General features: G+C 43.2%; 1 protein-coding gene across 4 annotated transcripts; it reads right to left on the minus strand.

The window, feature by feature from the left end:
* Positions 1–856: 856 nt before the first annotated feature.
* On the minus strand, positions 857–26,149 carry BEST3 (bestrophin 3). Of its 4 annotated transcripts, none has more exons than XM_074573042.1 (10): positions 25,991–26,149; positions 22,076–22,245; positions 20,253–20,347; positions 19,445–19,678; positions 13,955–14,109; positions 13,176–13,253; positions 12,619–12,771; positions 9,157–9,237; positions 7,616–7,767; positions 857–5,230 (listed from the first exon to the last, which is right to left on the minus strand). In XM_074573042.1, the coding sequence occupies exons 2-10, from the start codon at positions 22,225–22,227 to the stop codon at positions 4,324–4,326; spliced, it is 2,007 nt and encodes a 668-aa protein (XP_074429143.1). In that variant the 5' UTR covers positions 22,228–22,245; positions 25,991–26,149; the 3' UTR covers positions 857–4,323. The 4 variants fall into 4 exon arrangements, with proteins under 4 accessions (XP_074429143.1, XP_074429164.1, XP_074429154.1 ...); XM_074573063.1 differs by having other exon boundaries at positions 20,253–20,333; positions 25,991–26,102; XM_074573053.1 differs by lacking the exon at positions 22,076–22,245 and having other exon boundaries at positions 25,991–26,102.
* Between the last annotated feature and the right edge of the window lie 1,367 nt (positions 26,150–27,516).

Here is a 27,516-nt window from a genome sequence, read left to right on the forward strand (position 1 = left end):
CTGCCTGTAGGTATCTCTGAAATACTGACCGTGCCTTCCAGTATGAAATACTCCCTCTCTCTGGAGCGTGTTTTCATGACCCTCTATTTGCAGTCACATTGTGTTACACACTTGGCATCCAGGCTGTCAACCTCTAGCAAAGGGGACTCTGCTGCCTGCTGCCTCTTTTTGCAGACAAGACTGAACCGTACGAAGTCACCATGTATTTCAGGCCAATCTTGCCTTGTTTCCCCTTTGTCCATATCACTCCTGAAGAACAGAGTGACCATGAGCTAACTTGTTTGTCTAGAAAATGTCATTTGTTTGGTCGTAAACCAAGACAAACAATCCTCTATAAAGCCCTATCACCCATTTAACAGCAGCAGGGTATTTTTGTTTCTCTACTGTGCAGCAGACAACGCTCTGGTACCTTTCCATTATTTCTAAAACATGTATATATTCCTCAAACATGAGCTTGCCGTCAGAGTCAGAGATCTGTTATTTCTGATGGAGGATTTTAAGGGTGGTGGGACATGTGCCTGCAGCTGGTTGGTCCCTGCACCAACATTTTCTCTACAAATTCCAGCGCAGAGCGTGAACGCATCCTAGAAATAGGTGGAAAGTCAGGGAGCGCGTGCAGGGGCCAGCCCTCTCTTTGTTCTGATACATCTCATCCTGCTCAACATTAACACCATTTGATGGGAGCAAGCTCTGATCTATTTGTCTGTCCTGGCCTTATTCTCTCCTCAGTCTTTTCCAGCTTTGCCAGCTTCTGTAGGTCTTCCTTACTGTTCCTGGCAGACATCAAGTTGACTGGCACGGTAGGTCCAACCTTTGCCAGAAGTGCTTCTTGACAGTTCAATACAGTCAAGATGACTGTGTTTCTCAAAGTGCCTTTATTCATGCAATAATTCGACATTGTTTATACCGGTGAACATGAATCATAAATTGTGGGTTTGCTAAAATAGTCCATTTACCGTGCTAAGGCAAATAGCTTACTGAGAAAAGTGCCTAAGAGAGCACATAATCCCAAAAGATAATTTAATACAAATCAGAGCCCCCAGATGTTTGCAAAAGTGAGATAACAGACTAAATGAGGAGAGGAATTCTTTCCGGTAACTGATCCCAGCACTAGCTCCTTTACAAACAACGAACAGAATATTATAGCTAACCTGGAGCTGGCCCACTGTGTGAAACGCTATTCGTGTATTGCAGATTACATTGTGGGACTTCAGAGCTGTCATTCTTCATCTAACATGCGGCTACATGTCTAATAGGCACCCCTGTGGGACTTAACTGAAGCTGTTATCTACCTAATGGCTACTGTGTGGCCACCGTTAGCCTCCATCGAAGAATGAATACAGTTGCTGGGCCAGGGAATGCTGGCAGAATGAGTGGGAGAAGCAGCAAAATCATTGCTCATGAGATGCATAATGTCCTGGTGGAAAGCAGCAGTGGGCATCCTAGCTAGCGGCCAGGCTGAGAAGATGACAGAAGATGAGCAGAGCTGGATGATGAGAAGCTGGGAAGGCTTCTTCAGGCTTAGCAGTGCCGGGATGAAACAGAATCATAGAATGGTTTATGTTGGAAGGGACCTTAAAGATCATCTATTTCCAACCCCCCTGCCATGGGCAGGGACACCTCCCACTAGACCAGGCTGCTCACCTGGTATTGAACACTATCAGGGATGGGGCATCCACAACCTCTCTGGGCAACCTGTTCCAGTGCCTCACCACCCTCATAGTGAAAAATAACATACTGATGTCTGGGTTGGGGAGGGTGAGCACTTTGCTCCAACACCTTAAACCCTGGCAGAAGCTGTGCAAAAGATGAGAGTGAGGAGGTGTGGTGAGACTGGACCCTCAGTGAAGATTTGTAGTGAGCACTTGAACTCATCTCTAATTTCTGGCTTAAATTCCCTTACAGAGAGAAGCACAGTTCCTCAAGCTTATGTACTGTGAGAAGAGAGCTAGATGATAGGCCAGACTTTCCCCACAGCAGATGAAAACCCTTCCTATACATGCACAGCTGTTGGATATTGAATTGAAAAATGTGGCTTCAGCTAAAAGAAGAAATAGGGAATAGGGAAGAAAGAGGGAATGCTGGAATCTTTTTTGCTCTGATGATGTAGGGAAGGGAAAACTATGCATTTCCATCATTGTCACAGGCCAATAGAATCCTCTTCCCCAGGGAGACCCAGCAGTCTGGAGCTCTGATGACTGAAAAGCTAAAGGATGCTGCCAGAAGCTGTGTGTTGCCTACTAAGGGCCATCCAGAAAATGGGACTGCTAGGCTAAGGTTCTGTTCATTTCAATATAATTTTGCTTTGTTGAGGTTCTCATTTTGTTGGCCAAACCTGATCATAGCAACTGGATTTGCCTGAGGACTTGTTGCGGAGTGGCAAGGGTGAGGTTGCACCAGAACGCCTTACTCCAAAACTGTGATCCAACCTTACTACTCAGCCACTGTCAGACACTGGCGTCACCTCATCTCATGGTGTGAAGAAGTGCCTCCATAAGTGCCTGGGAAATCTGTGCTTGGCTTTTCTGCATACCTGAAATTCCCATAATATGAGTTTAAATAGCTCTTCCTTGGGCTAAGTGCCCTCTGCTTCGTAAACTGATGGGTATATATATGCTTTTGTCTAGTGTCTTTGAAGGATTTGAAAGGTTGGCACTGCTCAGACCATATCTAATGCACACCAACAGGAGAAAATTCCCAGACTGAAACAAAGCTGGAAGAAGCAGAATTGGGGAGGGCAGTTGATTTTTTTATCAAAACCTACCCAGATGAGATAGCAGAGTCCTGCTGTATGCAATAACCTACTGGAAGGTCTCCTCATGTGAGCTGTTGACCAGAGGAGAAGGAGCAGGCAGCTCCGTTCATTCCCTTCCCAGCCTCAGGGGGTCCCTGAAGACTCCCAGGAGCCACTGGGCTACCAGTTACCCTGGGAGAGATGCTGGTCTGTTGTCTGAAGTGCAACCTTCTGAGCAAGAGAGTGGGTGGACTTGCTGTCCATATAGTCCACACCACTTGCTGGCTGTTGCAGCCCCCATAATTTTCTGCATCTCCCCCTCTCTCTATTCTTCCCAGCCCCTGAGCTATCCGGTCTCTCCCTCGTCTAGGAAGACCATCTACTTGGATCCTCACTTGTAGGGAATGCTGGCATCATTGCATTCATGTAGATGTGAGTGAGAGCTAAAAACAAAGAGCTGTGGCTGCTTTCAGGGCCTGCTTTGAGACTTCTTACAGGAACCGCAGCTGAAAGGCCAGGTTGCTACCAGGAGGTTTAGAGAGGTGGCTTGGCCATCCCTGGAGCAGCAGGAGCCACCTAATGCTGGCTCAGGTTTGGGTTAATGGAGAATGCGTGTGGTACGTCTGGGCAGCATGGGAACAGGGGAGGGGAGAAGGAAGCAGAGACAATTTTTGCTAGTAGTCCCCGGCCGTTTGGTTGTCTCCCTGGCATGACTGCAGCCTTTGTACTTCCAGCTGAAGCTCTGCAAGAGTGGAGCCCTAAGCTCAGTTGCCCCTGCAACTCCATCATCCCTTGAGAGAGTGCCACAGCCCTGTCGTCATTAGGGAGGCCACCTGGGAAGGGCATTTTACAATAAACAGCCACGAGGTATGCCACATACATGCTCCAAGGAGCAGAGACCAAGGCTCAGACATCCCATGCCCAGCTCATCCACAGTTTTGCCTCTTCTGTTTTTCTTAATGAAGTTAAACATTTAATCCTTTTATTTTTGCACTCTGTAGTGGCATAGCTTCAGCAGGAGCAGGGCTATTGCCCCACACAAGCAAGGAGCCTGATTTTTCAAGTGTTCCTCCAGGCATTGAGAGATGGTGGACTGAATCTCTCCAGATTGAGGAGGGAATTGAACCCACACCTCCCCTTCTAGCCACTTGAGTAGAAAATAAAACTGTTGGTGGGTCTTACAAGGATGTCATGGACCTTAACCTGAAGGGGCGGCCAAAGGTAGCAGTGTTCAGAGTGGAACCAAAGTGGACAGAGCCACCTCTGCTCTTCTGATAACCTCAGTGTTTCCTCTAGGTGAGCCTACACAGCTCGCTGCTGTGTGTGCTGGCTGGTTTGCATTCACTCCTCAGGCTCTCAGCTCTCCCTATAAATGTTTTCCCCATAGGGTCACAGATTTCAAGCCAGTGACCAACTGGCTTAAAGCATGTCACTATAATGCCTCCTATTTACTTGCCCAAATCCTATGTTGGATCTTGCTCAGGACTTGTCTGAGCATAGTGTCTGCCCTTCTGCACTTTCAGCAAATCTGTGTGAGAACCACTTTCAAGAGAAGACAAGAAGACCAGTCAAACCCAGGGGAAGCACAGTCAAAGTTTTCTCTCACTTTTCTCATTAGAAAATTCTACTATGGCTGTTTCTCTACTATCCAGGTTTTCCCATAAGTGCTGCATCTCAAACACCTCTGGAGCAGCATCAGAAGTAACATTTTTTCCATCACTGGAGGTCCTTTGTTGTGAAGTTGTCCCAGAATCTGTTAAAGGCGGTGCAGCGTCAGCGTTTGACACTGTACTATGACTATGGAAGCTTGGTAAACTCCATCGCTGAAGGTTTCTCTCAGGATCTGCTATGAAACCGGCTATGTGACTACCATGGGGTTCATGTTTGGGCTCCCCTATCACAGTAGGAAGTGACTGATGCACTTCAGAACCTGGGATGTATGTAGTCATTTCTGGGGGGAAAAAAGGATGGTCCAGAAGAGACACATTTGCCTCATTTAGGCTCCTTTGGAGCTTTTCTTCTGGCATGCTCGCGGTGCGCTCTCTTTGCAGGTCTGGTTTGCCCAGCCCATCAGGTGCTTTCTCCTCAGCTTCAGAGATGATGACCTCAGGAACTGGTTTGTTTGTCTCGGATAAGGTGTCACTGTCACTGAGTTGTGCCTCATTCCTTGAGGTTTCAGTTATGGGTCCTAGATCTCTGCTACTATGAAGTCTGTTACTTCTGTCAACTCCTTCATGTTTCTTCTTGAAGCTCGAGGTAGAGTGTCTCCCTCTTGTGTGCATTTCCTGCAACCGTCTGATGTGCCCCTTTTCGTCTGCTGGGAAAAACACGGAATTCTCACTTGTCTGTCGACTGTAGCGCCGGTGAGCTGGGGACGAAGGGCCCTCATGGACGCTAAGAAATCTCTTGACTCTTCTCAGCACTGAACCTTGTCTTCGGTGTTTCTCCTCTTCCCAGGGCCACTCTTCCCCATAGAGGAATTCGGTATCAGCCAGCCTGCCAAATAAAGCCAGGTAGTAGGTGTCACTTACACATAGGAAGCATGTGGTCTGTAAGCATGTACATCCTGCTGTCTCAGCAGAAAGACATAGGAACCAAGGCCCTAGTGTGTCCTCAAGGAAGGGCATGGAAGGAGCGAAAAAGGGATGAGGGTGCCAGGAAATAGGGCCTATGCCTTTGGACCAGCCAGATCACACAGAAAGCTCTCCACATCCAGAGGTGTCTCTTCTTCTGAGAACCAGGCTGGGAGAGCATCCAGGCAGGCATCTGGCACCATTTCATATTTGGGCTTCAGCCCTCTGTGGCAGCTCTGCATGGCTAGGCTTGTGCTTAGGGTGAGGGAAAGGGGAGGAAGAAACCCTGCTCGGTGCAGTAAATAGTTTTTCAGGAGAATCCTTCAGGCAGAAATAGCAACAGGAAAAATCTACTCCTGGAAGCAGAGTGCAACGCTTTCAAAAAATGTTGGAATTACTCAGATGGTCAAATCTCACTTACCTCTGGGGCACAACAGTGTGTCTGAAATTGCCACCTGTACCTGACACTCTTCTCCTGCCCAGCCTTGGTGGTTTCTGAGAACAACTATTGCTGTGTCTGCCAGGCAATTCAGTACACATTACTGACTCAGTGCACCCCAGAAGACAAGCCAAACTGGCCCCATTGCCTGTCCTAAGGGTAAGGATGGCGAAGGGGCTGGGGCCAAATCTGAGGCAAGGAGCACAGAAGGCAACGCTAACCCAGAGGGACTGAGGAACTTCATCCAGCATTTGTGAAGATCATGGAATAATTTGGGTTAGAAGGGACCTTTAAAGGTCATCTAATCCAACTCCCCTGCAATGATCAGGGGCATCTTCAACTATATCAGGTTGCTCAGAGCCCCATCCAGACTGACCTTGAATGTTTCCAGGGATGGGGCATCTACCACCTCTCTGGGCAACCTGTTTCAGATGTTGGTTTGAGGGGGCTGGAGAAGACTTTGTATTTGAGCTCAAGTTTTATATATTTGCTTTGGACTTGGATGAATCTTTAGACCTTGTTCTTGAAGTCTGCATAAGATCTACCCATTTTTTTAGAGAGATGAACAGAGAAACAGTTCAGAGGAGAAAATAATTAACAAAAAAGTCAACACATCAGAGCTGTTTGGATTTCACAGTGGCTAACATGGAGCTATTTTTCATTCTCCCCCCCCTTCATTTTTTGTGTGAAGTGCTTCTTATTAAAAAATTGTTTGCAGACAATAATGTTTCTTCTTTGCCACGTTTCTCCCCTAGCAATTGCAGCAAAATAAATTATATTCTATGAGTTTTTCTTCTTTACTTTTTTACTTTCTTTTTTACTTTTGTTTTGACCATTTTATAGTTTTTCCAGAAGCAAATAAATTCTGAAAAGGCTGTGCATGATGATAAAAGGAACTAAAAGGACCATTGTTCCTTTTAGTAGGATGCATGAAAAAATGGAAAAATAACAGGAATAAAAATGAGAAAACACCAATTTCCAGGCCAAATGAAGCAAAAAAGTAAGCATATTTTATTTTGATAAAGGCTGGAAAAATTTGGAAAAATTAAAAACTTCTTGAGATAAGTTTTGAAGTTAAAAAAATGGCTGCTATAAAGTTTTAAAAAAGATTTTCAGATAAAGACATCTACTTGCTCTGGTATTTGTTCAGGCATGGTGTTATTTACACTTACTGACCTATTCTATATTACAGCATGTCACAAGCGTTTAAACTCAAGAGCTTCTAAGCTAACTGGCCTATCACTGATTTATCATAGAGATCCTGACAACGCAGGGTGATCCTATATCCTCCATATGTTTCTTTATAATGATGGTCCTTGCATTGATCTCTGCAAATAACTCCTCTTCTTTATCCCTTCACAAAATCTGACCACTCCAGCTTCCATCTCTAGTTTATTACCCAATGAAAAGTCCTACAATATTTAAGATTATTCCTTGTTTATCTTCACAAAAATCTGGACTGATTTTAGCCATCATCTGCTAACAAAACAACAAAGGAATAGCTATTTTGCTAACAGGGGGGATGTATGAAGAAGCTGTAGGAAATAAAAAATTATTAAGAAAAGTCAGTCACTGCCTTCAGGTGCCATCCCGTGCTCAGAGACTATCAACAAACCCTCCCTGCAAACATACTCTATTTATTAATTACACAATTCAAGCAATGGGGGCACAATTCGTATGAGCACACGGACCACTGGAGACATCATTCCACCAACACAAGCCTGTCCACTCCCTCCCAGTAGCATCACTTCTCATCTCCATCTTCCCCGCTCACAGGATTGTCCCAGCCTGCAGCCCTGTGCTGACTGTCCCTCAGTCAACCTGGGCTGTAGGGCTGGTGATCTGTCTGATGGCATTAGTGCCACTCACCCCATTTCAATAGTCGATCCAAGGAACGAAGGAATACAGTAATCAGCAGCTGCTTTCGTGTAGGGCGGCCGGGCAGAGGAATCGTTCCAGTAAATATCTTTCTCCATCCTTGGTAAGTTCATGTGCATCTCGTCCACCGCCAGAAGCGAGACCTTCAATTTTTTTTGACATAAATCTTATCACTTTCCACATAGTACAGTATATGAAATAATCTGCTTTGTACTCCCTGGGTCAACATTTCTTTCAGAAACCCTTTAAAGTCAGGTGTGTATGCTGGCCTGGGCACTGGGAAGAGACTCAGTATTATCAAATATACCCCATACACCAAATATTATACAAATATACCCCATATACCCTCCTACGCTCATGAAAGCATAAGATTTATTGTAACTTGAGTCTTCTATGCTGCAAAGCTATTTGCATCAGATTGAAATCCTTTCCTCATGCATGATGTAGTTAAATGGGCATGTGATCCTCCATGTGCTATGGGAAACCAGTGTAGAGTATTAGTTGTACTCCTTAAAATGTCCAGAGGTCGAGAAGCTTTCCGATAGGCTTCATCCATATTTTAAAACTTTCAGAACCAACTATGTGACCATCCTGTTCTAGAGCCTCCCAATATCTTATACAAACATTTTATACAAATTGTTCTGCAGCACCATAGCATGAGTAGCCTAAAGTTGTGTTAAGCCAGAGAGCATCTTTGGCACCGCGAAGGTCTTTCCCACTTCTGCGCATACCTGCATTGCTTGCTTTGCCGAATGTGCTGGTTTGTTTGCCCTGCCCGTGCTCCCTCTAACACCTGGGCTCTGCTTTGCAGGCTCAGTGGTTCCCAGCAGACATGGGCACCGACACCAGCTCAACCCTGTGCTTGGCTCTACCTGCAAGGGGAGCAGCGGGTGCCATGGGACCTTTTCATGTCTTTGGGCTCCTTCATGGCATGACAGACAGGGGCTGTTTGGGAATTGGGTGTAACTGCAATAAATCTGTACCCTGGCCACCTCACAGCTCCTGCCACTGAGGACGCTGGCTCCTCTGCTGACCACAGATGCTGCCGTGGGTGGCAGCATCGCCACATGAATCATGGTATGTGCCCTGCTTACTAGTTCAGGGCTCTGCTTAGTATTTTCTATATCTTTACTGCATTTTTTTTTTTTAAGGAAGATTCATATACAGTATTGTAATCTCTAGACATTCAGATTAGCAAAATGTGTTCTCATCTCTGTGGGAATAGATGGCTTTTGGATTGTGCAGGATTGACCTACATTATGTGTTTTTCCGGGCATAAAGTGAGCTTATAGTTTGAGGTCAGCTGTTTGCATGTTTAGTCAGGCATCAAGAAATGCTAAATACCTACATCAGGACGCATTAGCTTGTAAAAACAAAATCTGGGGATCACAGCCATATATACTCCTTCAGGGAAAGAATTTGTTTTGACGACACTTGTTGCCCTTAATTTGTACCGCGATATAAGAAATAAGGTTAAATGTAATGATAACCTAAGGTACGGTAAAGCTGCAAGAAGAAATAACAACAGCAACCTGTAAATTTCTATCGATGCACCAGTTAGTTTCAAAATCATCATCATCTTCTCCAAATGGATTAATAAGTTGTTCAGCGACCTGAAAGGAAAATGAGACAGTGAATAGAAGTTGGCATGCCATGTCAGGACCACTGCCGCAGAGAAAATAGGATCTGATTTTTCTCTCTCTCCCTGCCTGTCAGTTGCAATCATAGCATAAGCTCCGGTATGATGGTTTTGCCAGCCTAGCGAAGGAACAGCTTGCTTTCCCTATAGATTCATACCTCGGTGCCTCATTGGTGCTGTCAATCATGATTGTCGGCACTGGCCTACTGGGAATCAAGACATGTCTGGGCCACAGTAATTGTCACACAAGATAGTCATTACCTTCCCTTACTGTTGTCTTGGGCTGATTTAAATGAATGGTTTAGCAGCTAGAGGCTCTGTTATTGCATTATGGTCTACGATACTCCACCAGCCCATTAGGTCAGTATTCCCGAGCCCCACAGCTGGAATCTGCCAGAGGCAGTACAGCTCATCTCTCCCGCTCAGCCTTCAGCCCCTGCTTCTTTATCGGGGGTGATGCTGGTGGCATCCCTCTGAAGCTTTTCAGGAAAAGCATCCCACCAAAAGGCTTGATTCAAGTGGGTGCCATGCATCATGCTAGCCAAAGCCAAGAGACAGGGCTTGAGTTTGTTTAGTTCAGGCTGATGTTTTGGGTTTCTGCACATGAAGTGATTACAACTGGAGGGGAGAAGCTCATCCCATGGAGGAGACAACCAAGCAGTGAGCTCAGGCACTTTTGTGGTGAGGTGCCTTAGTCTGGGAACTAGGCTGGGAAAGGAAACCTCTCTGGCTGCCCACAGCCTTATCCAGTCCTGCCCTCACAGAGGAATAAAAAAATGAAAAAACAACCAGAGACTGACCACCCATCCCCATGATCACCAAAGGACATTGTGGGGAGAAAGCTCATAGATGCTGAGGGAGAAAAAGAAGATGAAATAGGAAAAATTTTAAAAGTAAAAAGTTTTAGGCAATTCAGACTGATTCTCTTTTTCTCAGTTCCTTGGTACACTGAGATTAAATATCCTCTCCCCTTCAGGTTTTTCTCTTTCTGTTTGTCTTTTTAAGCCCTAGCTTTGAAGCCAATCACGTTCTTGCTGACCCTCCCAGGCCTTCCTGGTAGTCAGCAGGGCTGTGCACAGAAGCAGTGGCCAGGTCCCCGGTTTAACGTGGATATGGATGAAGCGACTGTATGATTAAACAGCCCTGCTCACGAACCTTGCTATGGATGGCTATCATCACCTAAATAACTTATGATAGTAAGGCAGTCACTCCCTGGCTATATATTCCTATGTGCCTCTAGGTTGTACCACTGGGTGAGCACTTGCTGACTCTCCTGGGCCACCATTTCCCAGGCCATCAGAATGACCGCTGAACTGCTGAGCAGACTAACATGACAAAAACACCCGTAAGGCAGGAGGAACAACAAGAAGACAGGGGACACCTCTGCTTATACTCCTTGGTGTGCCCTGTGTCATTACATTTGGGGTACAGCTATGGAAGTGCTGCAACAGGAATGAGCCAGAACGTGGACTACATTGCGTCTCTCCAGGGAAGACACTGGATCATCTCGGTGTAAACCAGGGAATCACTGCCCAAAAATCCATTGCAAAACCTGTCACATCAGCTAAAGAAAGTGAGCAGGGATGGGACAGAGGGAACAACAGCGGTGGCCTTCTGCTTGGCTGACCTGGTCCTGGCATGTGAGATGTGACTTTATTCTCCGAAAAGGAATGTAGTGCTGGACAACTAAGCCCTGTATTTGGACAGTCCATCTATCCCTGTAATGAAAATGGTGACTTAGAAGTGTTTCATGTGATGGGAAACTTTGCCCCTGTATTGTAGGTATAACAAACCAGGCCCGAGGCCAAGGAATGAGCTCAGTTTAGCCATAATTTCTGAGGAATTGCCAAGTTACTGGAAGTCAATAGCCTTTCTGCAGCCTGGCAGCCAAAGCCCAAGGCACTCAGCAGGAAACCGGCTGTAACCTTCAAGACAGAAATATCCCGACTTGGGGGCACTGCAGGTTTGGACAAGCCTCCGGTCTGAGGGAGCACTGCTGATATTAAATTTGCTTTTTAAAACTGCTTCTCCTCCCTTTCATTTCCTTATGTGGAAGATTTTTCAGTTACAATGGCATCTCCTACCTGCCATAGCCAGGAGTTGGCTGGAAGCCCTTGAGCCTAACTGGAAGAGATGCTGCTGACAGCCTTGGATGCTGATGAAGGGGAAACCATTCCTGCCTCAGGAGCACTAGCAGGGCAGTCAAGGGGAACAGCTTACAGTTTTGTAACCTGCTTGTAAAACCCTGGAAGACATTGCCTAGAGATAAAGCTCCCCATTTCTGCAGGAGAACACTCCCCCTGCCCTGACAGCCTCCCCTCCTCTCTCTCCTGCTTCCCCTCCAGGCTGGTCCCTATGCGGCAAACCCCTTTTCCCTCCCAATTTTCTAGGACACAGGACTAGAGGAGCTTGCCCTGCAGGCACTTTACTGTCCCTGCGATCTGCCAGCTCTGTGTGCTGCCTTCTTTACCATTCGGAGCTGGCTGTGGGAAGGGGGCTCTAAAACTGGCCAATTTTGTGCAATTTATACCCTAACAGAAAAGTTAGCTCTAAGTTTCCAGCCATGATTGATAATCCCAAAAGGAAATCTTTAATGCACATAGACCCTAATGTACTAATTTGCTTTTTATTTGAAACTTTTTCCCAGTTAGTCTACCTTGATATTCACTGCAGATTAAAGAACTGCTGTGAGGTATGTGGCTTAATTACTCAACTATCAGATTGATGGTGATATGCTAACTGACCAGCCATCAATGGGATGATGGGTAGCATCCAATTCCTTCTATACTCTTCTTTCTAATGAACGTTTTTATGTGGTGGGGTTGTAGCCAATATTGACTGTCACTGTTTGATAGCCCTCTGGAACTAGAGACCTTTAATTGCCTGCATCTGATTAAGTTAACAGCAGATACTAAAGGCTGGCTTTGATCATAAGAAGAAAATATGATTCAGACCCTTTCAGCCCATGCCAGGTCTGCAGCAACATTTCCCCGTCGCATAGCACAGTGGGAGAAAGTGTTTGGTTTTGTTTTTTTAATCTGTCATTTTATAGTCCAAGTTCTGGGGCCTGATTTTGCTGGAGTAATACTTCCCTGGGGAGTTGTGGCTGCACTGGTCCTACTAAAATGGGCTCTTTGAGGTTCCCGACTGTTTCTCACTGTAAGATCTGGCAAGAATTAAAAACATATCGGATGATGTTTCTTTATGACCACAGAACACTTTGGGCCCAATTCATCTCTGCTGTAACTCCATTAATCTTTGGTGATTTTACAGTGTGCCACAAATCTGACACCTTGACTTCATCTCTGACACCTTCACCAGCCTCCCCCATGACCTTTCCAGAAAGCTAGTTTACCTTGAGCCATCCTGCGTAGAAGAAGAACTGTAATAGTGTGAAGATTGGAATGTAAAGATCTAAGTCATGTCCCTGGTACCCTTGGTCAGTATCCAAAAACTGGCGCCCTATCAGGCAGGCAAAGAAAAAAGTATAGACTGCGAGAGTGACAACCTGCAAAGAACAAAACTTCATTGAAATCATGCAATCATACAATCCTATGCATAAGGCCAGAAACGCCCAAAGGCCTCGGACTGCCTTTCGCTATATAATTTACAAATCTGTAGGGACGTATTACAGATAGAGAGGCCATTGCAATAGTTATAGCAAGGAAGAAGACCCAGGAAACATAAAAAAAATTTCAGTGCTTCCCTCCCCTCTCCCAAATTACGCGAGGCCTTGAAAACATCTCTGCATTAAATATGACTTAAATAGTTAGTCAGGTGTCCATAGTCCCATGAGGGTCAACAAGTGCTCAACAGCTCAGAGACTCTGGTTGAGTCTATGGATGTTTTGCACCAAACTCCCCTTTTCTGGAAATTGCATTTCAAATTTTGTAAAGGATAATGTCTCGGTACCTGGGTATAGACCAGTGGAATTCCAACCCAGTCATAACCAAACAAAAGACTACACCAAGACCGGTACTTATTCATCTCCTACAAGGGAAAAAAAAGAAAGAAAAAACAACCCCCAACAACCTAAAATCACATAAGATTCAATTCTAAATTATAAACATTTTGTTACAAATCATTTTTGCTCATGTAAAAAAACAGGGAGATAAGAAAGTGTAGTATAGATAAATTGATGTCATAATTATAACCAGCACCCCATTGTCAGGTTTGAATATTCACTTAGTTTATGGAGTTGGAATGCTTAGTATAGTACATATTTCTTCATAAATTATCTTTTGTTTTTATCTTATCTACAGCCTAGTGATACATGAAAGAGAATATATTACATCATAAAAAGATGTTTGACCACTTAATGAAATATTCAGGGAAATTATCTTCCCTGAAACTGATATTAAAATCTCAAAAATGCCAAATTATTCTCATTTTTTTCCCTGCAGCAATGGAACAACTATGAATTTACTGTGATGCTACATTAATTTTTTACTCATCAATTTGTTGCTTCAGTTAATACCTTCTTGGTCATATAAATACCATTTATACACAGCGACCTGCTGCTGTGTGTGTTTGAGTGTACACCGGTACACAGAGAAAAGTGGTACAAATCTTGAGTAAGATCGTTTAGATGAGACCCGAGAGTCGTGCCTACTAAATCAAATTATATAAGTGAAAAGCTACCTCATAGTAATTTCAGATTAGTTTTCTGTAGATTTACTACTTCTACTTACATTCATCAGCGTCTGCAGATCCACACTGTCTCGAATTCTTCCCTCTTTTCGTGCCCTTGATGCCAAGTTTCCAAACCAGACAAATGGAACCCAGTATTTAAGGTGGGGAGACTTAAGGTCATCAAAAATTTTTCTTTCATATCTTGTCATAAAACCTATTTATGTAAAAACAAAGACTTCATTTATTCTGTGCAGCCAGTTAAACAGATTTTATAAGTTTTGAATATGTTTGAATATGTTTATGTGATATTTGCATAAAACTATGCAAAACACTATTTATAATTCTAACTAGTAGGCACCTCCTCTTTTTTTTGAGCTTTTTGGCCAGGATAGATCTTGGTTGAAACAACTTCTTTTTGCAATAACTACCTATTCAAAATCTCTCTTGATCAATATACATAATAACTTGCTATTACTGTGTCCTCATATCTGACTGCTGACATATTGTAGATACATAGAATACTAAGAAAGATGCAAATTACTCTCCAGTTTTATACTCTGCTTTCAGAAAAATAAGGAACTGGATACATCAGTCAAGGAACTATCACTTTTCAGCAATAATGGCTTTCAGCAGCATCTCAACATATGTTATAAGGGCAGTTATGTGACCCTCTGATTCTGATAATTTTTTGTTAAATCTGCAAAGCAGTGAGCAAGCAACAAGAGGATACAAGTGCATGCATGAAACAGAGCTCAACAGAGAGCATGCCTTCTGCCAGCAAAATACTTCCCTGCCAGATTGTGTTTCGTGTTTTCTTTGGGGTTACGGAGGCGTGCGGAGATGGAAAAGGAATCATGCACAGAAATCCCGCTGCTAGCGGGACACAGGGCCAGATGACGTGCTGTGGGGCAGCAGGCTGAAGCCGCTCTCTGCCTGGCAATTTGCCTTTGCTGGGGCACCGGCAAGGTATTAGGTTTCCTGCAGAGTTCCCCTGGCCTTGCGAAGCCCTGCTTCCCCCTGCTGCAAGCGAGTCCAAGGTCAGATAGCAGGGGAGCCAGGGCTGTGTGGGACAAAACCTGCACCAGAGCAGCTCGCTGCCTGGGACGGGCACGGGAGCAGCCGGTTTCTGGAGCAACAGCTCTACCCCCTTGGGTAAGAAAGCTCTGCTCTGCTGTCCTTCTTCCACCCCGCCTTTGAGAAAACAACCTCAGAAAATTCATGAGGGGGAACTTCACATTTTCCTTTGTCCAAATCCTGGATTTTCTGGGGTTGGAGCAATCTTAAGGTTTGGGGGATCTCAGTTTTTCCTCAGGTGTGTGTGTGTCACCTACCAGGGCAGGTATAAGGCTTCTTTTGTTGTGTTGACTTTAGCTCCAAAATGGGACAAAACTAGTAGCATGGCAGCTCCAAAATTAGTGGCTCAGACAATTAATTACAAGTTTGAGTGCTGAAAACTCAATAAGGGAATTGAGAATAGACAGGATTTTCTTTCTAGTCTCCAACTAGTAAATAAGAATTGTCCCGTTGTTACTAACATTGCTAATGATATATGAAGCGGCCAAAATATAAATATACACAAACTCAGTTGTATTTCATATAAAAATGTGAATAAGATAACAGGAGATTTGTTAAACAAGGTGACCTTCTTAAATATTCTGTTATTGAGGAAAATGCCATTGTTGTACAGTTGCAATAAGTCAACACAGGAGGTATGAAATACTGCAACTATGGAGAAGAAATACAGGGCAGGACAGAAAATTCTATGGAAGATGGAAAGTTCAGCAGCGAGACACAGTACTCCTGCAGTATCCTGGAATTTGAGAACAGAATAAGATACAGCTTTTAAAAGATCCCTGGGCAGTTAGCAGCCAGCTCTCATAACCAACTGAACAGAAATAATCAGGCAACCAGATAAATTGACCTGCTAGTCATGGTCTTTCAGGGTGCCTTTGATTTTTGGCTGGCTGGGCTGCTCATTACAGGGCAGGAAATGATGTTTCTATCAGGCTGAAACAGACAGACCAAATATCAGAAAATTGACAGTCTGGAGTAAACACTGGATGCAAGTCACTTGAGAGGCTCGGGGAAGTCGTCACCTGGAAGGACACAGCCTGAGGGGGTCATGAAGAACAGCAAAGCTACAAGGATCATTGCAGCTCTCCACTGAAACTGGGTACCTTTTTGTTCAGAAAAGCTCAACAAAGCCTTGTTCTTCTAACAATAACATTCATATTGTCATTATTTTTAAAGGTAAGATGTTTGTATTAATTAAATATTCTCTTTGATGGATATTAATAGTGCCTAGTATCCTTATCATAGAAAATTTGAAACAATTCTGGATCGCTCTTACTGCTGGTGAAGGTTATAGCAATACAAACAATATGCAGTTCTGAACCACTTGCTCTCATTGCAGCAGTAAAGAAACACTTTATATTCCATCCAATACAGGGGAGGATATCAAACCTCAGTTATTAAAATTAAATGGTTTCTAAATACGGTCATACTATTCAGGAATACTCAAAGAATTAAGTGAGGAACTCTCTGGACAAGAGCACTGTTTTTGACAAGCCCTGGAAGACTGGAGCAGCTCCAGAAAACTGGCAATATTTGGCAAATACTGTGCCAAGATCTTGAAAAGGGTGGTCTAAGGAATGACAGGGCACTCAATCCTTGTGAAAGCATGAAAAGCTTGACGTGGATGCAATCAATAAAGAATGAAAGTCCACTAGTGTGAACAGTGGCAGTCAAAGTGGTCTTACAGGAAAATTACAGATGAGAACACAAGCCCAGCTGGAAAAAGTCATTCGTGCTCTCCCTCAAGTGATTGGAAGAGTATTCAGTTCTCCCATCAAAACTGAATGGTTTGAGACAAGACTGGCTCAGGGGACCCATGCCAAATGCTCTGAAGGCGAGTGGTTAGATAAGAAGGAATTGAAAAGAGGTCATCTCCCACATCTCCAGAGTGCACTAACAATGGTCAAGTAGATAAAAGTTTCACTTTCTGCTTCTGTGTTATGTGGGAAAGAATTAATTTAGGTACTTCACTCCAGTAGAGGATTTGAAGCTGCAAACTTCAGCTGTCCACCGGCATTGATGTAGTTGGGCTCACACCTCATGTTTCTCTTCAGCATTTCCTGTCAGCTGCTCCGGGTTGCTCTCTGCCCAGCTGCTGACTCATTACTCATGTTTTTTAAGACTCGTGTTCTTGAGCATCCAGTGTCCCTCTTGCAGCTTGTAGCCAATGGGATTGGTATGCTCAGGACTGCTGCTATGCATCTGACGCTTACGGCATACGTGCCGCAGTGCTCAACATCATAATGTCATGAATCTACATGTATCTACAGCCTACAGCTCCATAAAGAATGCTAAAAAATGAAAAAGACTTTGGAAAAGAGTTAGGAGGCAGATCCAGCAGTGAAGACCATACCTTGTAGGGAGAGACTACAGAACGAGAAGCTCCTAAGTTTATTCAAGCCTTTATGCACAGGTAGCTATTGAGAGAAAAATGGTGTTTTCATCTAACTAGAAAAAGAACAACTCAACCCCATTACAAATCCAGTGACTAGAAGATGACTCTGTGCAAGTTCAGACTGAGAATAAAATTTCACTTTTCACCAATGAGTTCACCATTGTGAATGTCAGTTCACCTAGGATGTGGTGTAGTCTCTCCAGTATACCCAGCTGTATTTTAAATCAGGGCTGGTTATGTTCCTAGAAGATTTAATAGCTCAGTCAGAAATTGCAACATGATAAGGGATGTTGTGAGGAAGCTTTTTGCCTTGTGTTATGGATGAGTCAGACTAGATTATCATGATACTGTTCTCGGATTTAAAATCTATGAATTTAAGCAGTTCATTTGCTGAAAAGAGAAATGTGTAGCAATAGTTACGCTGTGGCAGTTCCCAGTTTGATAATGAAATGCAAAATCGGCACAAGTTGTTTCAATGACGACCGTGCTGCAAGTATCAGATTCTGCCACTCACGTTCATATTAAGTGCTGCACTCCCATGCAGTCTGATACGTAATGCCATAGGGAGCTAGGGAGGGGATAATTGCAGAGTACTGTTTTAATGACTGGATGTTAGTGGGAACAAAATATACCCTCAAGTGCTCAGTACTGCCTCAACAAAAATTCTGTCGCACAATATGCATTAAAACCTACAGAATAAATACTGAAATCCACAGAACTGACTACACTATCAATACTTAGTTATGCAGTTTATAGTAGAATATTTTCCACTGTTAAAAAACCAACAACCCAAAACAACCAAAACACGTTTTCCAGTCTACAATTTTTGTACAACACTGTGACATTTTGTCTCTTTTGGAACAGATTGTCTTTAGCAATAGGGAGGCAGAGCTGGATTACCCTGCTGGAAATGTTGTAATTTTCCAATGCCTACTAGAAGCAGATTGCTGGGGAGAGTGACAGAAGCTCCCTTGACCTCTCACAGGCTCAGGTAAACAGCTTTGTTGAACAGCACAAGGAAGAGAACTTCAGAATCCAACTGAATCAAACACAAATAATTTTTTTCAGTAAGATCAGTGCTTTCTGCCTGGATTTTTTTTTTAATATCCAAAGCTTCTCACACATATTTCAAATGTGTATATGTATATACACACTGCATATTTTAACTTGCTACAACTTTGCTTACTGATCTCTGCCAAAGGAATAATTTTAAGAAATGCAAGAGGTTCAGTAAAAAATGTATGACTTCTCCTATTTGGAACAGATCCCCACTCCTTTGCATTGGTGTCCTACCCCTGACAGCGACCATGCCAGTCAGAAGGCACGGCATCACACCTTGCCTTCAAATACTCAGCGGACAGTCCTTCATAGACAAGCAAGTCTTACATGACTGAACTCTATTCCCCATCATCACACTCACTGTGTTATCAAAACAAACAGAAAATAAAGACACGCGTAATGCGTAGTATATTTATCCCTGGAAAACTAAGCTTAAGGTGAGGTTTTAAATCTAAAGAAAAAACCCTTGGGGCTGGGGTTTTAAGTATATCACAACACTAAAAATGTTGTGCATTTTTAGAAGCAATCTACTTAAAATATATTGAGATAAAGCTGTACTTGTGAAGTGCCTGCAGAGATCTGTCTGATACACGAGACAAAGTTGTATCCTAGACATGGAGGTAATGCCATATAACAAGTCACCATTCCTACTGCATCATACTACAGTGCAACTACATTATTTGTCACGCTTTGGAGAATGCTGTACCTGCTTCACATGCCTGCGTGTTTGGGGCAGACCTATTGCTTCCATGACATCTGAGAGTAGATCCACATAAGAGCCTCAAACTCATTTGATTTCTATAGTGTCACTAGATGAAGACTTTAAGAGCGTTAAAGATGCACGCTTAAGGGTACGTCATTTAAGCTGCTGACAAAATACGTGGTAGCTTTGACATGGGTTAGTATGAGACACACATGAGGCCAAAGAGGAAGGAAAAAATGAGTCTGGCTCCTTCCCTCCCTGTGCCCCCACCTGTGAGGGAAAGGAAGGACATTTCTGGGGAGAAGGACTCAGAAGTACCTGCTCCTACCACGTGGTCCATGGTGGGGAACCTTTTGTACACGGCTGTGCTCACGGAGCGAAAGATCAGCAGAGATGTCAAATTCACATAACGCATAAGAGTCCTCCTCAGCAAGCGCCCATATTCATCTCTGCCCTGGACACAGCTAGAGATGAGGAACATCAGTCGATCCGGCCATGGTAAGTTCACAAACTGGTTCCACCAGCGATTCACCACCAAAGTAACATAGAAACCTAGGGGTTAGAAGGAAAAAGAAAAAGTCCAGTGCCTATCAGGATTTCTCTTTATGTTACTTTGACTTAGCTTGCAGAATGTTACTCATATAACTTAGTTGCTACATTTCCCAGAATAAATGCAGTAAGTCACGTCAAAACCCAGGATGCAATCAGTGCTAATTATTTAATAGACACTGCAAATTAGTGGCCCGTTCCAGCTGAGTATCTCATACTCATGAACTTCCAAATTTTCTCTTCTGTAGTGAACCTTGAGCGGATTTAGTGCTTTGAAAGATCAGGCATAATCTATCACTGTTAGTGGGCACTATATATATATACACACACACGCATATATATATATATACACAGAAACTTTACTCTTTTGTTGGTATATTAAGAACATGAGCATAAATGTTGATGTGACAAAACCAACTTGAATTTAAGGAGACCTGTTGGAAGCTGATTATTTTATTGTGACCCTCTAACCTCCCATATGCCCCTCAGCTCTGAAATGCTTCCATGCACAGACATTCACCAAATGCCTGAACAGAGACAGTGTTGGAGAATAATTTCACATGTAACCTGTACTTACCGAGCACAAAAGTTACCGGGATTTGTTCAGCATATTTGTCACAGTAAATTGATAATTTTTCAAAGAACCGTTTTTGGCTACCTGTAAGAAAAAATCTGCAGCAAAAATAAAATGTATCTGTCCTTTCATAATATTCTGGCACCAGCTACAAGGTGCAAATATGTATAAATAATCAGGTATGTGCAGCTGGGAGCAACCCTGGCTAATGTCTTCAAGCAAATTCTTAAAGGTAAAGTGCAGAACACTTTTGGCATGTAGTAAAGGAGCTGGAGGAGAAGACAATATTATTTCCTGGTCTTTGCAGTTTTCTCATGACTAATTTGACTGGCACTACTAATTAGGATCAATACACCTGGAGAATTAGCTTGCTGTCTCATACAGACCAATGATGATTGGAAGCCATAAGTCTACAGATAGAGCTTGCTCTCCTTTTTCAGAGGGCTATTCAATAAAAATGCTCAGGTCTGCTTGAATTGCAAAAGGTTACCAGTTTCTAATTGTTCTTATTTGAAAATGCTACATTGCTGCAGCAGGTTTTTTTACTCTTACTCCTACGAAATTTTTTTTCTCCACAAGATTAAAAACACAACAACTGTATTTATTTTGCAGTGTGGAAAATATTCACCAGATGACAGAAAATGAGTGGAGAAGGGCAGCATCTGCCTATGGAAAAAGATATCTAATGAAATACAACAAGCTTTAATACAAACATTCTTTTTTTATTTGTATAGATGAGTATTTCAGTTATTCTTTGATTTCATATAAAAAGAATACATGACAAATATTTGGCAGGTTTTGCTTAGAATTGTGCAATACAACCTGGAGCGCATATAGAAAGCTTTCCATGGTGTATTTACCATGGTCTTTAATTACCTAACATTTCAGTAAAACCAGATTAATTTAAATAAATGTGAGACTGTGGTGTTTCTTTACATATTAATGCTGTAGTTTTCTTTCCAAGTTCACAGGGATAGATTACTGAACATTTTGGAAAATTAGCGATTAATCACAGACAAACTGAAGCTCATTTTCTCCATGCTTCACATAAAAAGCAAACACTGGGGTCTAATTACAGATCAAGGTAAGAGCTGAATCATGATTTTGATACTTCTGTGTAGTGTACTTCATCAATTAAAAGTTTCTCTGTACTAATTGATGCATTGCACCTGTCACACCGGTGTTTAATTCACACCTCGGTGGAAGAAGCAACTCTCCTAGCATGTGACCCCCCCAGGTGCTGGGTGACACACAGGTAACAACTTGTCTGGTTTCCATGCAGTTCTTCTTGGCCCGCTGCAAGCTTAAAAATAAAGTTCGCCATGCCATCCTAGCCTTAAGCAAAACTTTGCTTGTCCTAACTATATAACCTGGCTCCCAAATTATCACCTTTCAGGGTTGTTAAAGAAATTACCACTGAGCAACTGAAGACACAGTTTTGCAAGTAGAATGAAAGGTCTATACTTATCATTTAAAGCAGAGGCACACTTGCCACTGCCAACTCAACATCAGAACAGTAAAAACTATATAATACAGGCTAGCTATGGCTGTTTATTTAGGCTAACTTCAGTAGGATGGTTGCTCAACGCTGGGCTGAAGGTAGAATCAGCTGAATACGATAGGCAGTATTTTATTTATACCCTACTTGCTTTCTCTGACACATTGGAGTAAATGTGGAAAGGAAAGGACATTAGAAAAGGTCCAAGGTAAAGACAATAATTATGTAGTAACCTCCCCTCCCCTCAACCATCATTCATCAGCCTAACACTATGAGGTGTGAAACTTCAGTATAACATTTAATGAGATGTGAATTGGAAAGAGTGTACCTGTATAACACACTTATCGCTGTGTAAAGAGTAGCAAAAACAATAAATTCTCTGTACAGCAATTTGTAGATGCTGCCTTTCCACTTTAGGAGTAATCTGTGAAATCCAAAGAAAGTGGCATTTGCTACTTTGCTGGAATAAGTGACTGTCATCGTCTTGGCAGGCTGTGCCTAGAAACAGTAGAAGAGAAGCAGGAAACCAACAACATTTTAGACAGCATATTCTAACCTGAATGCACCTTTGTACAGACAGATACATAAACGTATAAACATAAAATAGTATATGTATGCATAAATACATGCTCTGTGTGCTTCTATATATGTAGAGAGAGGGAGAAATCGAAAAATCTTGCAGTTACAAGCCCCATTGAGACCTGCAGATTGACTGATGCAAGGCCGTATTTGGGCTTTAACTCAAAAGCCACCCAAAAGCAACAGCTAGCACCAACCGTGGCTGCCTGTTTGGGTAGCAGTGGCAGGGACATGTTACACCTCCGAAGCCTTTGCTTATTCCCAGTTTGCTTCAGTCCAATGTGAGCAAAGAAAAAGAAGTAAATTTGCTTGAAATTTTTTTCAAAACTTTGTCAGCACTCCAGCAACAGAAGCAAAGCTAAATTTCACAAATGCACCTTCCTTCCCAGCCAGTATTATTTTTAGCTGACTTTGGTAATTATACTCATCTAAAACCAAATGAGATTTGGAGACTGCCTCTTTCATTAATGGTTACGACAGCAGCTGAGATCAGATGGGGAACCCTGTTATTTCTCTGCTTGGCAGCTAGACATACTCATCAATACTTCTGCACTGCATGGCCATGCGAAAAAAAGCCACAGGGTTCCTCAGGTAGGCAGCGTGCGACACAGTGTAATTAAAGCAGTACTAAAAGTATACAGGTAAATATTTTATGCTGGGTTTGTTACTTCCTTACCCAGTATAGGGAGACGCTACAAGAACTTTTATGAACTAACAAAAAACTCTGAACTCCAAATGTGGATGAAAGCAGTTTTGTACAGCATGAATGAAAGGGAGTAACTAAGACAAGCACAAAGCCTCAGGGTAGTTATTGCGTACCATAAATATGATGCTTGCCTATATTTTCTTGATGCCAGTGTAGGTCATTTACTCTCAGAAAAAAAACCTGAACCCATAGTTAATAGATGGCTTGATAGTATTTTATGCAACTTGGCTGTGTCTCTGATGCAGAGCATAAAGTAAGCCATTAAAATTCAGCTGTAAAAGTGCCACTTTTTCTTTTAGTCACCAAGGGAATCAGCAGCGAAAAGACACCATAAGCCTTCTATTGCTGACAGACTGTCTCTTCTTTCTTGTCTGCAGAATGGCTGCTCAAGGTTTGCCAGCGTGGGCTCAGAGATATATTTTTTTGGTTATTGTTTTTTTAAAATACATGGGTTTTACTCTTTAGCATCCAAATGATAGTTTTCCTGTTTCTGAGACTTGGCACAGGCCTTCAAATTTTTTGTTGTCGTTGTTGAACTCCAAAAAGTTCAATTCAGAAGCCAAACTGTCTGACTGGCATGCAGAAATGCAGTCCTGTCTGCTAAAAAGCCTACGGACAGGATGCAACGCTTAAGAAAATAGAAACAGAGATTTCCATTCTCCAACAGATACGGAGCTTTATAAACAATAGGAGAAACCTGTGGCTGGGCTATAGGGGAGGAATGGGGTAAAAAAACACCCTTAACGATACACTGAATTTCCTGGGAACTCTGTAATAGGCCTTAGCCCTTGGCCATTAATGCTAGGGAGTATGTGTGTTCAAGCCTTATCATCAAGAAGTGTCTCTCTCTCTCCCCACTAATAGCCAATTTGCAATGGAAACCTCCAGTGGGACTGCCTGTGTGTGAGGACTTAGATATGGAAAATATATCTGATAACGTGAGGGCTTATGGCCTAGCAGGAACCCGGACCCCCTGTGTAACACAGTGCAATGATTAGAAGGTGAAGTTAGACAAATGCAGTCTGAAGTAAAACATAAATTGCTAACTGTGGGAGCAACCGAATATCAGAACAGGGGACTGGATAGACATCCTGTTGTTTAGGATCTTTAAGATGTGAGCATACAGTTTGATGAAAGATGACCTTCAGGAGGAATTCACATAGCTGGGATGTACAGGGTTGGGGCTGAGTGGCTCTGCTGGTCTCCCCTGGTGTCTGGGCGTCTGTAAACCTTTCTGCTCAGTCCCTTCTGTCCTGGGCAATGGAGGGAACGAGATTGCCTGCAGCGCCCTCGTGGCATCTGCAGCTCTGCAGTGATTAGTGTCAAATCCATGTCTCTCAGTTTCTGCATATGGGGTTCAGGAAGGAGTCATCCTCCCAGGCATCAGTGACTAGAGAGTGCCAGAAACTGGCCTCTAGCTGAGCTGGACAAAATGGGTCCACTACAGAGCTGCAGCAAATCCTGTCTTGCAAGGACTAGTGGATGGGTTTTGGCCACAATTGCAGAGCTGTAATGATAATAGGATTCGGGATTAAGAATATTTTCCCCCCACCCCCATTAGACTGGGAGAGGAGAGTTTTCTCCACAAAGTGCAATTTGCCTGCTTGATTCAAGCAACTATATTTCATTTAATCAGATTACGGCCATCTCTCTTAGCACTTTACTTGATGCCCTTGGCTCGGAATGAAAACTCTTCGCGTTGGCTTGGGAGGCACTGGACGCCCGCAGCTTTTTCTTTCTGCCTCTGAAATGGGGCAAAGAAAAGCGGGACTCTTATAGCAACTTCAAGCTTCAGTGCCTTGGTTTCCTTTCCCCGCCTTGCCTGTGATGCACTGTATTTTAGTTTCCTGCTAAGCAAATGCTTTGTTGAACATTTATCATTGGGTTCATATAAGGACTTCAGGGTAATACAATATAATGTCCTAAAATATACATTAAGTCAGATTAGGTGATCTAAGATTCCTTTAGACTATATGAAGCTCTGAAAGACAGCTATGTGTTTGTCTGATTAGATTTCACAACATAGCAAACACAGATTTAAATCTGCACTTGTGCTTTTTACAACTGGGAACAACCGCTTGGGTACAGCCCTCCTCCCCCCACCAGCGGGAAGTTTTGGCATAAAGCCTTGCGCTGGGGCTGCTTCTTGTATGGTGGTCCCAAGCCCTTGGTTCATGGGCAGCACGTTGACCGAGGGTGCTTCCAAGATTACTCATGGTCATAGGAAATTAAAAAGCTAAAATTGAGATGGACAGGAAGAGCAAAGCATAACGATGTCCCCCAGCACATTCCTGCCTGAGCGCTCTTTTGGCCCGGGCCGCAGAAGGACAGAGAGTGTTAGATTAGATACCACAGGAGCCGGTGCCATGAAAGACTTTCCTCTTAATCACGTTGCCCTTAATTTCATTAGCAGATATAGGGCTAGGCTTTCTGCTGGTGTGATTTGCCAGTTTTGAGGACATAATACAAGTTATGCCCATTTTACGCCTGCAGAGACTTTGGCTCATATCTGTGACACTGCTTTTCCTTTTGCTCAGTGTTTGCTCCCTCTCAGAAACTTTCTCAAGCACAGGCTGAAACGTGAGTTATATATTACTCCACTTTTGCTGCGATCATCGGAAGCTTTAGGCATAAACACCTAAAAATAAAATGTTTTTTTTTTCCCCCTAATAATATTGAACCCAACTGTAAATGGGATTTTTGCCTGGCTGAGAATTTCAGGATGCATTAGGATTCAGAGAAAAACCACAGTAAAAAATAACAGCCATCAGTGATTCCTAACTGACCATGAAAAGCACATTACAGAATGTATAAATAAATAGTGCCTCTGTGCAGACCTACCCCTTGTCATTGTATCACCTTATTTCTTGGTTTATGGCATAGTAGAGAAAGTGAGCGAGAGAGATTCGAGTTAAGCCAACTATAAAAGCATATTAAGCGCATGCTATATCCACTGACCTGCTATTTTTATTTGGCAATCCAAGGCCAAAGGCAAATCCCGGACCCTTCCTCTTCCTCAGACGTCCCAAATAAAGTCCCCTTCAGGTCTGCAATTGTCACCTTGCTCTTCCCTTAACCTGAAGCAAGGGGTTGCTGCTGCCGAGCCCCAGGAGGAGTGGACGGACAAGAACAGGGGTTAAAATGTCTTTCCACTTCTGGAAGTCTGTTTTTGCCAAGTACTCTGTCCTGTCAGTTACAGAGGGAACAAACGCAAGCAGCAGCAGCAGCAGCTGCTGATCTTGCTCTTTTCTAGTCTATAATTATAACGCCACTTGCCATCGGAAGGACCCCTTTCATTTGAATAAAGAATCTTGCGATGGTTTGGCTGGCACCTCCAGTTTTCTGCATTTTATTTCCTGTCCCCAAAACGGGACGGACAAGAAGGGAGCATTTTTCTCCGAGGCTTTGCTTGAAAAGTGTGATCTCTCTGAGCCAGCCCTGAGAAGACACATCAGTCAGTAGCACTGACTACATATGAACGGGAAGACCGGAGACAACCCCACCAAACTTGGGAATGTGCCTCGGCTGCACCTCAATGTCACCCTGGAGCACACCTTTGCTGCACTGCTGCATTGCTCATTCGAATTGGGAAATCAGGACTCTGGGGTATGCTGTAGAAATTACCCATCCCTCTAAACAGGCAGAGTTGCTGTTACCAAAAGACTCAATGAACCTATTCATGGCACATGAACATGGTACATTTCTGCATGTGAAAGCCTTTCTGCAACTGGAGGATCTGCACAGGACTTCTTCCTCCCTTCCTCTTTATAAAATGAGATGAACTCTGTCTTTTACGATCCACGGCATTAAGAGGGAGCTGTAAAAGGTGATAGACTGTGAAAGCCCACGAGATGTCATATAATGTTGCCATTAATCTCTACGGAGAATGAAATAATGCGACTGTGAAGTAAATAAAAGAAAAATGCAGGGGGAGAGAGTAAGCAAGATTTATAGATTTAATATATTTTATGATGAAAGGTTTTTTCCCGCTGCCTGAGTCTCATTAAGCTATTTGAGACCACTTATTTAATTAAAACTCTCTCAGAAAAAAAAATAAGTTGCTGCCATTGTTTGCCTTTCTTCTTGTTGGCAATGGCAGAAGGAAGATACTTTGATGTCAAAGCAGGCGAGACATCAGACTGTGGCATGTGTGTGTCAGGCAGTGGCCTGTGGCGAAAGATGACAAATCATTTTAGCATTCAGTGACTTGGCATGAAGAAACATACTGCCTGATCCTATTACAGTGACTGGCCTCTGCAAAGAAAACTCCGAACAACAGGGATATTTTAAGGTCACTGGTAAAATAATTACTTAGACCTAAAACATTTTTCTCTACTAAGTATGATCGTTCGGTGGTCTTGCTGAGCAGTAAATAACAGCACCTCTGTGTGTCAGCGGGTATCAGGTGGTTTTCCTGGCAGCTCTTCGGTCTTCCTGCAAATTGGAGCGGCTGAGATTGCTCCACTGGCTCTGAGCTGTTTTGC

The sequence above is a fragment of the Larus michahellis genome, chromosome 1, assembly GCF_964199755.1.
Source record: "Larus michahellis chromosome 1, bLarMic1.1, whole genome shotgun sequence".
NCBI classification, from domain to species: domain Eukaryota; kingdom Metazoa; phylum Chordata; class Aves; order Charadriiformes; family Laridae; genus Larus; species Larus michahellis.